This window comes from Pseudophryne corroboree, chromosome 10 (genome assembly GCF_028390025.1).
Source record: "Pseudophryne corroboree isolate aPseCor3 chromosome 10, aPseCor3.hap2, whole genome shotgun sequence".
NCBI lineage: Eukaryota > Metazoa > Chordata > Amphibia > Anura > Myobatrachidae > Pseudophryne > Pseudophryne corroboree.
The window spans coordinates 350,996,642-351,012,619 of record NC_086453.1 but is presented as its reverse complement, the minus strand read 5'-3'; the positions used below and the strand labels follow the sequence as shown (position 1 = coordinate 351,012,619).

The following is a 15,978-nucleotide window of genomic DNA, read 5'->3' as shown; positions in this document are numbered from 1 at the left end:
CTTTCCGTGGGAAACTAATGGTGTGCCTTGCCAATTTTAAAATATTGTTTGGTGTGCCGCGAGTTAAAAAAGGTTGAAGATCACTGGTCTATTGAGTCACACAATTATGCACACCATTACCTTTACCCTACTCATCTCTAACCTACCTATGTAGAGATCATACATTGCTCACCTACCTCACCTCATATTATTCTACACTACCCATTGTACACTAGCATCCAGACTATCAACCATCGCAACACTGAAGTATATATATTTGTATATAAGTCCACATCCTATAACTTCTATATCACTCTTCATTACTATATATTTTCTAATTTTATTGTATTTTATTTTAGGCATATTTTTATTTTATTCTTTTTTTCATCAAATGTGTCATTTCATATTTATCCCATGAATGTTTCCTTCAGCATCAGACGTCTTTCACCTACTGGATTCTACCCTCATGTAACTCTTACTAAACTTACTGCTCTTTCTGTCTTCTCTCCGCTAAAATGTATTTCTTTCCATTGCAGCTGGATAACACACATCTTTACCACTGCCTCATAGGATAAAAGAGGACACAAGGACACAAGATCAAGCAATCGATTTAATAAATGTTGCAGGATGACGCGCACAAGCCGTCATAGTTAAGTGAAGTTGGAAGCCCTCTGTAAAGGAAAGGAATTGAAGTGCTGGTTTTGCGCACAATAAAAGATACAAATAATTTGTTGATCACTGTTACATGGATAATTGAGGGTATTATAGGACATCATTAAGGCCATGTCCTTACAGGAGTGAGTGTGTTCCATGGCTTCGTGTATCATGTTCTTGCCTCACTTGTAGACTGCACACAATGGAAGAGGGAAGCGCAATGTTTATTCAGAGTCTGGACTCCTGTGACCGGGGAGGTTTTCAACTCCTGGACGTTAAGTGATAATTATGATAACAACCTTATCTTGCCTCCGTTTCCCATAGTTTAGATTCACCTGTAAAGAGAAGTATATCCAGTGATTGAGATGGGTGTAGTATGGTATGCCGGCGGCCGGGCTCCCGGCGACAAGCATACCGGCGCCGGAATCCCGACCGCCAGCATACCGACAGCATGGTGAGCGCAAATGAGCCCCTTGCGGGCTCGCTGCGCTCACCGCGCCACGCTATTTATACTCCCTCCAGGGGAGTCGTGGACCCCCAGGAGGGAGAAAAAGTGGTAGTATGCCGGCTGTCGGGATTCCGGCGCCAGTATACTGTGCGCCAGGATCCCGACAGCCGGCAAACTGAAGAGCAGCCATTTGAGATACATATACATATATATATATATATATATATATATATATATATACTAGGTGATTCATCGCACCCTACAGGCGCTCTTCACACGGTCACAAGGGGCTATGACCCTTTAACACTTGCACACCCTTGAGGCGTGTAATATTTTTATTATAAGGAGTATTACCTCCAGTCATAATTTTGTGAGTGGTTAAATATTGCAAGGACAAAGGGCATGCGATGCTTAAGGGGCCATGCAGGGAACGATGAATCACCTAGTAGGTGCTGTGGTTGGGGGAGTGGTGGGTGCGTGGGAGATGCGGATGTGGGAGGGGGTCCAGGGGTGCTGGGGGTGAGGGAGGGTCGGTTGCGGGGGTGCCGTGGGTGGGGGAGGGGTGGATGCGGGGGTGCCGCAGGGGCGAAGCTATAGCAGATGGGGGAGGGGTTAGGGAGGCGCTGCGGGTGGGAAAAGGACGGGTGCGGGGGTTCTGCTAGTGGGGTAGGGGGTCGGGAGGCGCAGCAGGTGGGGGAGGAGCGGGGTTGATGCGGGTGGGAGAGTGGCAGGTGCGGGGGTGCAGTGGATGGGGTCCATAGGTGCTGCGGGTGGTGGAGTGGCGGGTGCGGGGGTGCCGCAGTTTGGGTAGGGGGTCTGGTGGTGCTGCAAACGAGGGAGGGGCAGGTGCGATGGTTCCGCATGTGGTGGAGGGGCTGGCGCGGGTGGGGGAAGGGTGAGGGTGCCATGGCTGGGTGAGGTGTGGGTGCGGGATGACACATGTGGGGGAGGGGCAGATGTGGGGGTGGCACGGATGAGGGAGGGGCGGGTGCGGGGGTGCCACGGGTGGGGGAGGGGTGGGCGCAGGGGTTCCTGTGGGTGGGGGAAGGGTGGGTGCGGGAGGGGCGGGTGTTTGGTTCAGAATGGAAAAAGACGCAGCAGCGTGTGGTCAGGCAGGGAGCGTGACCTCTGCGTCATAGATGCATCAACTACTCACCAGAAAGTAAAAGGATCATGGCCTGCATCCAGCCACCTCTCCTATATATTTGGGCAGATCTGTGACTGTGTGACTCAGGGGGCGGTATGTACTAACCTCTCCCGGTGCGGTATCTGGCTTATCGCATCCTGTGTTTTCTCCTCGTTAATGTCTCTGCTGTGTGCCATAACCAGGGTGCGCACGCGCGACTGACAGGGGGAGCGCAGCGCAGATCAACTGCTTTGGAGAGTTCAGGACTGAGTGGCCGTGGCGCAGAGTTACCTACATTTTCTTTCTCCTCTCCGGGAGAAGCCCGGAGAGGAGACGCTGCAGTGTCTTCGGGGGGCGGGGTCAGACTGTGACATCACTAAGCCCCGCCCCCCGCATCGGCAAATGCTGCGATTCGCGGGTCCGCGGGAAGGGGGCGGGGCTAAAATGATGCGATTTGCGTAATTTTAACCCCTTCTCCACCCGCGGGAGGTTATCTCTCCATCCTGCTCGCATCACTAGGGTGCGAGCAGGATGCGGGAGACCTGCCCACTCTTCCGAGGTTGCGGGGGGCTACCCCAAAAAACGGGAGCCTCCCGCAGCTTCCGGGAGAGTAGGTAAGTATGCCGTGGCGGTGATGAGGCGGAAGCGCAGTGAGGAGAAAATTACGGGCAGCCGCCTGCGATCCTGTTACCGAGAAGACCACACAGGATGCGTTAAGCCAGATACTGCAGTGGTAGAAGTTAGTACATCCCGCCCTGATGACTCCACCCAGCGTTGTGACTCCGCCCAGCATTAGGAAATGAGGCACAGAGTCACAGATCTGGGATAATATATAGGAAATACACACATTTATTTATATATATATATATATATATATATATATATATACTGTATCTGTGATGCATGCCTACCAACTTTGCAACAACATATATAAAGGTAGGAGGCATTGCCAGGTAATGGCATGTATCCCCCCCCCCCCCCCATCCCACCCCCCACATCGGCCTAGGCTCATGGTATTAAAGCACCAGGCTGCCCCTTACCCGCATCAAACAGCCCCATTCATGGCCTCGGCCACTACTGGAGGTGATATACAGACTGCAAACAAAGGTTTCCATGGCTACAATATAGTACTGCAATCGGTGGAGTTTGAGAGGTGTGATACTAACATAAATGGAAATGCAGTTAATGCACGATGCTGTCATTGTGTCCTGTGCTCTCAGCAAACCAGTTTTTAGGTTTTACAGTATTCTCCATTAGCCAGACATTGTCCCCACTAACAATCATATATGATTATAACTGCAGAACAAGGGAGAGGTTTTATACAATGACATGCGGTGAGGTGAGGCTTTCCTGTTATACTAACGTATAAGCCAGAGTTTTGACTATATAAAATATAGGAAAAATACAATGAACATATTAGAAATATCTTCTTTGCATTATTCTAATCATTTTTATAGTCAAAACTCTGAAGTAAAAAGTCTTTGACAGGTGACGCAGTAACCCCCCAGCATTACTGTATATATGGCTGCACCTGTGTATAATGCCCACATGTGTACACTGCTTCACCTGTGTATAATGTCCACATGTATATACTGCTGCACCTGTGTATAATGTCCACCTGTATATACTGCTGCATTTGTGTATAATGCCCACATGTATATACTGCTGCACATGTGTATGATGCCCACATGTATATACTGCTGCACCTGTGTATAATGCCCACATGTATATACTGCTGCACCTGTGTATAATGCCCACATGTATATACTGCTGCACCTGTGTATAATGCCCACATGTATATACTGCTGCACCTGTGTATAATGCCCACCTGTATATACTGCTGCACCTGTGTATAATGCCCACATGACTCATATATTGTGTGTAAATCTGGCTCTGGTACTAGCCGGCGCCTCCTCAGCTATTTACCTCACCACACGACCCTGGTTTTATACTAACTGCGTCCAAGCAGTTGAGAGCTAGCTGCAAGAACCTAAGCGTGTCACTGAGGGTAGAGAAATAAGAAGTGTGTTACCTATATCACATGTACAAATCTATGGAATCTGCACATACTGTATTATCTATACAAGCTTTATTCACATGTGCCCGCAGACACAGGAAATACAGGTGATAGGGTTAGGGGTGTCAGGGGCATGTTAAACAATCGTCAGATGATACTGGCCCAAAGTATATATAGGTTAATAACTCTTTTACCAGGTCAGTTTCTGTATATATATATAAATTGTGCAAAAAATGTAAGCTGTAAGTAACAGATTTAATTTACCGTTTTGGCCCAGTAGATGGCGACATCGCTGCAGAGAATATTTACATTGATCCCAAGAGCTGCAGGCTTTGCTTCTTCATCCGATATGAAGCTGTAGGTTATTTTATCATCAACGGGAATATTCTGGGGAAATAATGAATACAGATAATATAAACATTAGTAAAAGCGTGGAATAGATCACATATTCAATAACTCCACCTCAGGTTCAGAGATTTATGGAACTCCGAAGTTGATGGAAACCTGCGATGGTTTTTGATCTGTGCATGATTTACCTGCTGCTGGTGTTTGGAGGCAGCGACGGGCAGCGTACCAGACACTGGGGGCGTGTCGTCCCTGTTTTCTGGGCTGGCTGAAGCCACTGGCTGCGTTCTCAGATGGCGCTTCACTGTCCCTGACCAGGGCCGTTTCTTGGGGCAGGCGAGCAGTGCGGCACTAACTGTGGCTCCCTGCTTCCCCCTCCTATTTCTCCCCGAGTAACCCGCGGAGTTTCACGGAATGACGCTGTTGCGTCATTACGTCACGACGCAACCCCGTCACTCCGTGAAACTTCCCCCCCCCCCCCCCCCCGAGCGGAGTACAGAGGGGGATCCAAGTTAGGAAGAGGGAAAGGCTGGCGCGAGGAGCGACTGGCGAGGCGGGCCGAAGAGCGGTAATCGCCTCTGTAAGTATTCTCTCTCTCTCAATGTGTAAAATGGGGACACCTGCCGTAATGTGGGGATTTATTGTATCAAGGGCATTGCAGTGTGTGGTATAATAATATGGTGCAGGGGGCATTACTGTGTGGGGCTTAATATGGTAGAATTTTTATTTCCTGTGGTGGTCGTGATCTGTTGGAGCAAGGTCAAAAACTGGATTGTGAAGTAGTCTTTTCAGACGAGGCCACACCCATTTAGATGAGGCCACGCCCCCTTGCCGGGGGCGCGCGCAAGTTGTTGTTTTTTTCATCTAGGTGTGTGGGGGGGGCACGTTTTTTTATGTCATGGGGGGGCGCATTTTTAAATCTCGCACTGGGAGCCAAATTGGCTAGAAACAGCCCTGTCCCTGACAGTGTGATTTCACCAGATATCATGAGTAACCCATACCTCCCAACATGACCCTCTCCAGGAGGGACTCAGTGCTCTGCTCCTGGACTCTTCACCTAAGAAAGGTGTTTCAGCACAGGTGATGGCAATCATCCATTAAGATGGAAGTCCAGGAGCAGAGCATTGTGTCCCTCCTGGAGAGGGTCATGTTGGGAGGTATGGTAACCTGAGGACAGGGGCTGGCTGGGAAGGGGGGCAGGGTTCCATCTGCCCCCTGGGCCAGTGCAATTTAAGTGTTGCAGGGTCAGCTGACTGCATATTCCCTGTGAACAGCTGGGCCGCATGCTTGAGTCTGCCTGAGGGTTACTACATGCTAACCTACTTTCTGGCAGCTCTCTCCGTGAGAAAGCTGCCAGGTAGGCTCAGTGGAGGGCCGGGGCGGGACAATGACGAGAAGAGGGGGCGGGGTGGAGGCAGAATTGGGGGAAGGCGGATCGATGGCGTGGCTACCTCGGGACAATATGTAAGCCACGCCCCCCACTCTGTAATGTCGCTACAACCGGCATTTTACAGCAGGAGGCGTGATTATGATGACGTGATTCAACAAGAATCGCGTCATAGACTGTCCGGACCGCCCACTTTACTCTCAAAGTGGGCGGCCGGGCAAGGGGGAACAGCAAAATCGGGAGACTTGTCTGCTCTTCCAGGAGGCCGGGAGGGTCACCCGATTTTTGGGAGCCTCCCGTCCATTCCGGGAGAGTAGGCAAGTATGGGTTACTGTGATGTCCGATGCTGTAGTGTAGTGGATCACAGAAGCTGGCAGTCAGCGTCTTTTTACTTATTTGCGTACAACTATGAGTCAGTCCATGTGTTCCATAATTGGCCACGTTACTGCTGGACAGGCACCTAGGCCTTGGGCATCACAAGGGGCCCAAAATGGTGACTCCATCGCAGTAACAGGGAACCAGGTGCTGCACTGTGCAGCACCTGGTTCTGTCACTGAAGAGGAGCCAGCAGTCCAGCCAGGGTCTCCCGAAGCAGCCTAGCGTCTCCTCCAAGAATGCTGGGCACGCCCCTGGAGTAATGTAACAGGGGCTTCTCCCCCTCCCCATAAGGCCACGTCCCCTTTTTGGTCTGGCTTTGGCGCACGAAGGGAGAGTGTTAACTGTACCGGGTGTCACCATCCCCTGTGCCGCGTCAGACTTAAGCAAGTCATTTTCGGCTGGCTTGTGGTTTATTATCATTCTTATCACAATTATTGGCAGTGAAGATGCCCCTCTTATGCATTTAGGGCACATTTATCAGCTATCGGGTTCTATTCGCAGTAATATGAAATTAAAGATTGCGGGAATGTATTAATGATCACCCACACGGACAGAGCCCGTCCCTGCGGTGTGTAAGTAGGGATGTGATTGCTAATACTTCTTGGGGAATCCTTGACGTGACTGTGCATGTGTGGTCTTCTGACCATGAATATGTGTGTGGGCGGCCATTGCTGGGGTGGCATCCTGCAGATCCCTCTTCCAGTCTGCTCTGCAAAGACTAAGGCTGCACTGGCTAACGGTGTCTAAAGCTTTCTAAATTCCACACTAAAGCCGCCTACTAGAGCCTTAAGAAATTGAAATGCCCTGCAACTCCCCGGTGTGCCAGAGCGTACAGTGCAGGAACCACCGCCGTAGTCTTTGCCTTTGAAAGTTATTATGGGACCTATTTAAGAACAAGATATAGACCTTTTGGTACTCAATGGGTTACGTCCTCAGTTCTTAATTTAGCAGTTTACTTGACTTACAACTGTTTGTAACTAATGCTACATAACCATCTATAGAAGGCGTTAGCGGTACGGTCCCCATTACCGGAACCCAACAAAAACCTTCCAGCCCTTCTGGTTTCATTGTTCATTAGCCCGTCACTGGTACAGCAGGGCCTTGCCAGAGGGGTAAGCAATGTTCAATGCCGTCTGCATATTCATTAGTATCACTGTGATACTAAACTCTGGCCCCCATTTATCAAGCCTTGGAGAGTGATAACTTGCACGGTAATAAAGTAAAACCAAACTAGCTCCTAACTGCCATGTTACAGGTTGTGTTCGAAAAATGACAGTTAGGAGCTGATTGGTTGGTACTTTATCACCGTGTTATTTTTCACTTTCCAAGTTTTGATAAATCTGGGCCTAAATATGCCGCTGACATTAAGTTTCATACTCAGTGGAGCCCTATATATTGAAATTCTCATGTCCAGCATATACAAGAAGTCCAAAGGGACCATATCACATGAGAAAAGTTATATCAGGACATGCATGCTGATATATTACTTACATTTGCCTGGAAGTTCTTTATCCTGCCCAGTATATCACGTATAGAGGGGGTTCTGAATTCATTCATTCTCAGTACATAACACTGGCTGCTGTTTGACATCCGGATTCCAATGATGTTCTATGAGGAAAGAGATGAATCGTCACCGGTCAGTAACTGATTTACAGGGAACAGATGATAAAATGATAGAAACATTCTCTCCATCCACATAGAGCCAGAAATGATAAAGTACAAACATAAAAACAAAAAAAACAAGACTGAATAAATGAATATATATCATTATTAAACATGGGCCTCTATAGTATTTAGCAAAACACGTTGATCCGCATGACATTTTTAATACAATAAAGCTACCCCCCTTTCCAAAAATTGGAAAATGTCAGAGAAGGCAATTTTTAAACAGTGGTGTAAAGGTGACGCACACCCAGTTTCTCCAATTGGTAGAACCCATAATTTGGCAACAGGTATATCTATTTATGGCATCTGGAATCCGAGATTGCCGGAGATGCGGGATGCCACCAAATCAGAGATCTCTAACTTTATTACATCCCGTCGGTGATGTGCAAGCTTTGTACACATACAATCCCACATCAGGAAGTCTACACAAGTTCATTATGTTGTGTATTTCCTTTATGCTTTCTCACAATAATCTTGTTCAATCACCATTTTTTTTTTTTTATTCAGACACATGGGACCACGTTTGCACTGAGTTTTGCCAACCTCTACATGGGCCTTCAAAAGGAGAGGCTAATTGGGGTTGGTAAGTTCGCTGTGGATCTGGTCCTCTATGACAGGTATATAGATGACATTTTTTGCACTAATAGCATACATTTTCTGAATATCACCCTCTCAGATGGATATAATAAGATTGTCACAAGTACATACCAGAAGGAAGTAATGGTTACATAATACAGTATATGCTCCTAATGAAAGTGCCTGCAGCAAGGAAATACATTGAGCTCAGATAGCCCACTTTACTGACCCGTAATTACAGACAAATCTGGGATACACAGCTGAGATGAAAAAAGATGGCACCAGCAATGCCCACACCGTGTCTCTACCTTTTATCCCGCTATCCCATGCACTGAAGCATGGGGAAATATTTGTATAACATGATTGTAGGACCTGTCCGAAAGTACCAGCCTGCCAGGGACAGAATTCCCACAGTCGGGTCCACATTTACCATCTGTCGAGACACACACATAAATGCACCTAAGGGTCTGACTAGACAGGAACCAAAACCAGATCCAGAACTCTGGGCTGCAAGTGCCATTATTATACCAAGGTACTGTTACTTTGAACCCGGTTATTTGACCATTGGCCATCGCACAAGCTGGGATTGTGTTGATATTATAACAGGCACCATTTCACATGTTTGGAGCCCTGCTCATCACCACACATTTGTTCATATTATTATTAGATTCCAGTTCAGAAATATACTTTATAAGGACCTTTCGGTTTCTAATTTATGTAACCTAATTTAGATATTGATCTTCAGCTAATTTTGAAGGTCACAACCAGAACTAAATATACAGCACTCATAACTACTCATTAATTATTTCTTAGTTGCTTTTAGCAATACCTTTTTTATTTTAGCTGCTAACATATGTGCTTATTGCTGTTCATTAGTGTTTATTATTTTTTATTATTTCATTTTATTCTGTTAGTTTATGTGTATTTAAAATCCTTATTGTGCTCTGCACTTTTTCACATTCTATTAAATATAAAACTATTTTTGGTGAGTGTTTGAGACTATTTTCTTTGCAGGTGAACATTTGCGCAGTCAAGTTATATCTTTTCACATTTTTATTGCAGCTGCCCTGGCGACACCGGCCTGAAGCAGCAAGGGTTAACTTGTGGCTTTGACGGGCCAGTCTCAGGATGTATGCCCAATACTCACCCGTGTGTAATCTAAGAGAACCGTGGCTGAGTTTTTCTCCGTGCTTAGAAAGATGACAGCTACGTTTTCCCGCTCATCGACCGAAACTGTCTGCTGGCTGCTTTCCCCATCCTGGGACTCAAAGGCCATTGTCACCATCTGTAAGAGGAAATGATTACAGTGATATAACGATAATGTGCATTGGGATCGTTTGTAGTGACTATGGGTTAAAATTAGAAAAAAATGCGTTCCCACATCCATAACCAGAGCCGGATCTTGGAGCATAGGCTGTATTGAAAAATGACGGAAAAAAAGGAATATTGCGAGCCCGTTGGTGGGTGTGCCCCAGATATGTCTGTGAACGACGTCATTCACAGACATACCGCATTGGCCAATGGCTGATATAAATTCAGATATATCATCACAGGTGGGCAGGTCTGCCCAGCTGCGTGTCCTGACAACACGTCGAGCGGCCAATTGGTAAGTGTGTATATTTACCTTGATTGGCCACTCGGTCGACGCGGCGGCAGGTCCATCGACGTGTCGTCAGGTGTGTACCCAGCTAAACTCATTTTTTAACCGCAGCCTTTAACATGGCAGTTAGGAGATGATTGACTAGTACTTTATCTCTCTCCTCTTTATCTCTCTCCAAGGCTTTAGTACATATCCCCCTGTGTTTGAAAAATGACAGCTAGGAGCTGATTGTCTGGTACTTTATCTCTCCACTTTATCCGTTGCCAAGCTTTGATAAATCTCCCCCTAGGAGGATTTCTGAGTTACCATAGGGATCACGCGATAGAATTTCTGTCCAATGACTTCATTTACATGTTGTTACGTGAGGGCAGGAAGGGGCTAAGTCCTACTTACCATCTCTGTGTGTTTCTGCGTCATGTAAACTCCAATTAAAGTGGCTCCAATAATTATCAAAGCCAGAAGCAAGCCAAGTGCAATTCCCATAATCCACTTCTTGCCGTTCTCTGACGGTTTGGGGAAGCGGCTGTATGGCTGACGGAAAAGAGAAATATATAACTCACTTAATCTGTTGTAACATGTTGTTCTGCAAATGTATACATCAAAGACACAGGTCTAATTATCCTACTTCAATGTACCCAGTACACTTGTCTCTTCTGCAGTTGGCTGCCCATTGCCACTCCTATTGCCTGGTCTCTTCTAGGTTTACCACAACTGTGTAAAGAAACAAAGTTATCCCCGTATCTTGCTCTAGTGAGGTACGTTTTCTCTATTAATTCTATAGGAGACATCAAGAGTTGCTTTGAGTCACTGAGGAGCTAATGAGTTGAACATGTGCCCATTTGCTCAGAACCCATAATGAGCATGCCCCGGAACTGCGCATACACAAGTAGGGGAGATGCAGAGTGGCATTCTTATCACCTCTATACTGGTGGCTGGTGAGGCGACCGGGGTGTGACGTGGACTACTCATGAAGGGAATGATTTATATCTGACCATTCTAACCTTGATGTGATTCTCCAATAACAGCCTTTACCAGAGATATCTCACAGCCATCACCCATCTATCACCCTCTACTACTCTATTGTAAGTCTGGTGGTATAACCTACCTAAGCAGTACCCCAATACTCCAATGCTTCTCTTTTAAGCCCATATAGTGTCTCTATTACTCTCTACTGATATATTGTAAACCTGGTAGTATAACCCATAGAGGGCTGTAAAGATATGGAATTCTCTGCCGGAGAAGTTGTACTAGCTGACTCAATTGATAAGTTTAAGAAAGGGTTAGACAAATTTTTAGCAGAAAAAGAAATCCAAGGATATAACCTTTAATAATGAGATTAAATATAGGTTGAACTCAATAGACAAATTGTCTTTTTTCAACCTCAACAACTATGTTACTATGTAGTACCCCAATACTACATTACTCCAATGCTTCTCTGTTTACCCCACTTAGTGTCCCTATTACCCTCTACTACTATATTGTAAGCCTGGTGTTATAAACCATCCAAACAGTACCCCAATACTACATTACTCCAACACTTCTCTTCTTATCCCTCCTAGTGTCCCTATCACCCTCTACTACTATATTGTAAGCCTGGTGGTATAATCTATCAAAACACTTCCCTAATACTACATTGCCTCAACAATTCTCTTCTTACCCCACTGAGTGTCTCTATTACCCTCTTCTACTATATTGTAAGCCTTGTGGTATAATCCATCCAAAAAGTACCCCAATACTACATTAATCCAATGATTCTCTTCTTAACCCACCTAGTGTCCCTATTACCCTCTACTACTATATCGTAAGCCTGCTGGTATAACCCATCCAAACAGTACTCCAGTACTACATTACTCCAACACTTCTCTTCTTACCTCATTTAGTGTCCATATCACTCTCTACTACTACATTGTAAGCCAGGTGGTATAGCCCATCCAAATAGTAGCCCAATACTACATTACTCCAATGCTTCTCTTCTTACCCCACTTAGTGTCCCTATTACCCTATACTACTATATTGTAAGCCTGGTGTTATAAACCATCCAAACAGTACCCCAATACTACATTACTCCAACTCTTCTCTTCTTATATCACCTAGTGTCCCTATTATCCTCTACTACTATTATTGTAAGCCTGGTGGTATAATCTATCAAAACACTTCCCTAATACTACATTGCCTCAACAATTCTCTTCTTACCCCACTGAGTGTATCTATTACCCTCTTCTACTATATTGTAAGTCTGGTGGCATAACCCATCCAAACAGTAACCTAATACTACATTGCTCCAATGCTTCTCCTCTTTCCCCACCTAGTGTCTCTATTACCCTCTATTACTATGTTGTAAGCCTGATGTTAAAAACCATCCAAGCAGTACCACAATACTACATTACTCCAACTCTTCTCTTCTTAGCCCATATAGTGTCTCTACTACTAAATTGTAAGACTGCTGGTATAACCTATCCAAACAGTACCCCAATACTACAATACTCCAACGCTTCTCTTCTTAGCCCATATAGTGTCTCTATTACTCTCTACTGATATGTTGTAAACCTGGTAGTATAACCCATAGAGGGCTGTAAAGATATGGCATTCTCTGCTGGAGAAGTTGTACTAGCTGACTCAATTGATAAGTTTAAGAAAGGGTTAGACAATTTTTTTGCAGAAAAAGAAATCCAAGGATATAACCTTTAACAATGAGATTAAATATAGGTTGAACTCAATGGACAAATTGTCTTTTTTCCACGTCAACAACTATGTTACTATGTAGTACCCCAATACAACATTACTCCAGTGCTTCTTTTCTTACCCCACTTAGTGTCCCTATTACCCTCTACTACTATATTGTAAGCCTGGTGGTATAAACATCCAAACAGTACCCCAATACTTCATTACTCCAACACTTCTCTTCTTACCCCACCTAGTGTCTCTATTACCCTCTATTACTATGTTGTAAGCCTGGTGTTATAACCCATCCAAACAGTACTCCAATACTGCATTACTCCAACACTTCTCTTCTTACCCCACCTAGTGTCCCTACTATTACTCTCTACTACTAGAATGTATGCATGTTGCTATAATTCATCCAAACACTTCCCCAATACTACAATACTCCAATGCTTCTCTTCTTAACCCACCCAGTGTCCCTATTACTAGATTGTAAGCCTGCCGGTATCACCCAGCCAAACATCCTGAATACTACAGTACATTACTCAAAGCTTCCCTTCTTGCCGCAACTAGTGTCTGCTGGTATAACCCATACAACAATGCTCCAATGGTAAATTACTGTAACTGTTCTCTTTTTACCTCACCTACTGTCTCTATAACCCTCTACTACACAGGTTCTCAAACTCGGTCCTCAGGACCCCACACGGTTCATGTTTTGCAGGTCACCTGTAGATTTTTAAAATGTGACAGTTGGTGATACACAGTGCAGCTGCTGGGTGATTTGGAAAACGTGAACCGTGTGGGGTCCTGAGGACCGAGTTTGAGAACCACTGCTCTACTACATGATTATAAACCTGTTGGTATAACCCATCCAAACACTTCCCCAGTACTAAATTACCCCAATACTTCTCCTTTTAACACACCAATGCCTCTATTACCCTCTACTACTGTAATTATATTGTAGGCCTGCAGCTATAGCCCATCTAAACAATACCCTAACACTACTGCTCCAAAATTGTCTACAGTACTCTACATAGTGTATCTATTATACATTGCTACTAGATTGTAAGACTGCAGGACCTACTCTAATACCATATGAAGGGGAAGTATGTAGAGCTGTACCACTCACTGGAAGGTCCATGCTGAGATGCTCTGTGCTCTTCTGCTCCATCGCTGCAATCTGTTGAAGATGTCTGGCACCGCCTGGGGTATTTATGGAGATAGCAATGATAAGTACCCCACCTAAGGAAGTTTGAACTGAGTGCCACAGTGGTTAAACACTGGAGGAAGAATTAGCAATAAAGGCATTGATTCCAATTTGAAAATTAAACAAACACGAGAATTATTTCTAGGGATTAGAGAAAGGTATTACAAATAAGGAAGCTGTCAAAAAGGTAACGTAAAAAATAACAGAGCCTGTGTGCCGGGTGGGGACAGGAGCAGGATTCTGGGCAATGAAGGACAGTCTAACAATAGCTACAGTATATTATACCAAAGTGTAAGAACACCAAACATCAACAAGAATGAGGAAGATGAATGGGTATATGCTATATGTACGTAGAATATGTTACTGCAGTGGTAATTTACGTATTGTACAAAATAAGCTACCACTGTAAGTCGCCAAAGGATGTCCTTACTACGGCAATTATATATCCTAATGAAAGCCCCCACTGCAAACGTAATGCTCCAGCGCAGAACAGGAAGCCGGCCAGTGCGCTAGAGGTGTGCATGTTCGGTCTGGAATTATGCAAAAACACCCAAATCTGGGGTTTCTGGGTGACTCTGAGTCCCGACTAGGGGACTTCCACCAAGTTCAGTTCTCAAAATCAGGCAAAAAGTTACTTTTTCCAGAAATTTCATATATCACATGTTTTGGATTGCTTATGAGTCCCTGCCTTGTGATCAGAGACCATTTCACACAGGAGAGTGTATGGAGAGGGTGCGAGCTGTAGTTCTGCTTTAAAAATACCATTTGGAAGCCGTTACGATGAAAGGTTGTAGTAGATGGAGTAGGTTCTCGGGAAGGGTGACTGTTAGTGTGTATGTGGGATTGTTTCTCAGACACACTAGCTGCAACTGCAACCCAGTGCACTGCAAACTACAAACACGCAACAGGCTACTGTGTGTTTGTCGGACCTAGTACTAGCACCTGCAGTCTGGAGTTGCAAGCATGCTGTTGTTCAGGAGGGGGATCCAGGAGAAAATTTAATGGGGGGGCGCACCATAATAGGGGAAGGGGGGGTGGTTAGTGGAGCTGGTTATATTTGCGTACTCCCAGAAAAGGGGTGTGGCCTCACAGGATGTGCAGTATGCAGGCCACAAATGCAAGATGTTAAAATGTAAAAGTAAAAAGGAAGATAAGAGAGTGAGAGGGTGAGAGAGGGAGGGGGGAAGGGCATAGAGGGAGAGAGAAAGGGAGGGAGAGAAATGGAGGGAGGGAGAGAGAGAGAGAGAGAGAGGGAGAGAGAGAGTGACAGGACAAGAGAGTGAGATGGTGAGGTAGGGGGGAAAGAGAGGGGTAGAGAGGGAGTGGGAGAGAGTGAGAGGGCGAGAGAGGGAGGGGGGAGAGAGGGGAAAGAGAGGGGTAGAGAGGGTGTGGGAGAGAGTGAGATGGTGAGGGAGGGAGTGGGAGAGAGAGGGGGAAAGAGAGGGGTACAGAGGGAGTAGGAGAGAGTGAGATGGTGAGGGAGGGGGGAAAGAGGGGGAAAGAGAGGGGTAGAGAGGGTGTGGGAGAGAGTGAGATGGTGAGGGAGGGAGTGGGAGATAGAGGGGGAAAGAGAGGGGTACAGAGGGAGTAGGAGAGAGTGAGATGGGAGGGAGGGGGGGAAAGAGGGGTAGAGAGGGAGTGGGAAAGAGTGAGATGGCAAGGGGGAGGGGCATAGAGGGAGAGAGAAAGGGAGGGAAAGAAATGGAGGGAGGGGAAGAGAGTGACAGGACAAGAGAGTGAGATGGTGAGGGAGGGAGGGGGAGAGAGGGGGAAAGAGAGGGGTAGAGAGGGAGTGGGAGAGAGTGAGATGGCGAGAGAGGGACAGGAACAGAGAGAGAGGAGGGGAGAGAGGTGGGAAGAGAGGGAGGGAATAAGAGAGGGAGAAACAGAGAGAGAGGGAAAGAGGAGAAAAGAAAGAGGGAGAGAGCGAGAAAC

The 15,978-nt window shown here is 46.0% G+C and overlaps 1 protein-coding gene across 2 annotated transcripts in view; it reads right to left on the bottom strand.

The window, feature by feature from the left end:
• Positions 1-576: 576 nt before the first annotated feature.
• LOC134966725 (pulmonary surfactant-associated protein C-like) overlaps positions 577-15,978 on the bottom strand; it is a 27,537-nt gene continuing 12,135 nt past the window's right edge. For both annotated transcript variants that reach the window (XM_063943706.1, XM_063943705.1), the window contains exons 2-7: positions 10,811-10,886; positions 10,569-10,706; positions 9,723-9,860; positions 7,826-7,942; positions 4,489-4,611; positions 577-968 (exon numbers count right to left, since the gene is read on the bottom strand). In XM_063943706.1, the coding sequence (XP_063799776.1) occupies positions 909-968; positions 4,489-4,611; positions 7,826-7,942; positions 9,723-9,860; positions 10,569-10,706; positions 10,811-10,886 (652 nt within the window). In that variant the 3' untranslated portion in view covers positions 577-908. The remainder of the gene's footprint in view (positions 969-4,488; positions 4,612-7,825; positions 7,943-9,722; positions 9,861-10,568; positions 10,707-10,810; positions 10,887-15,978) is intronic.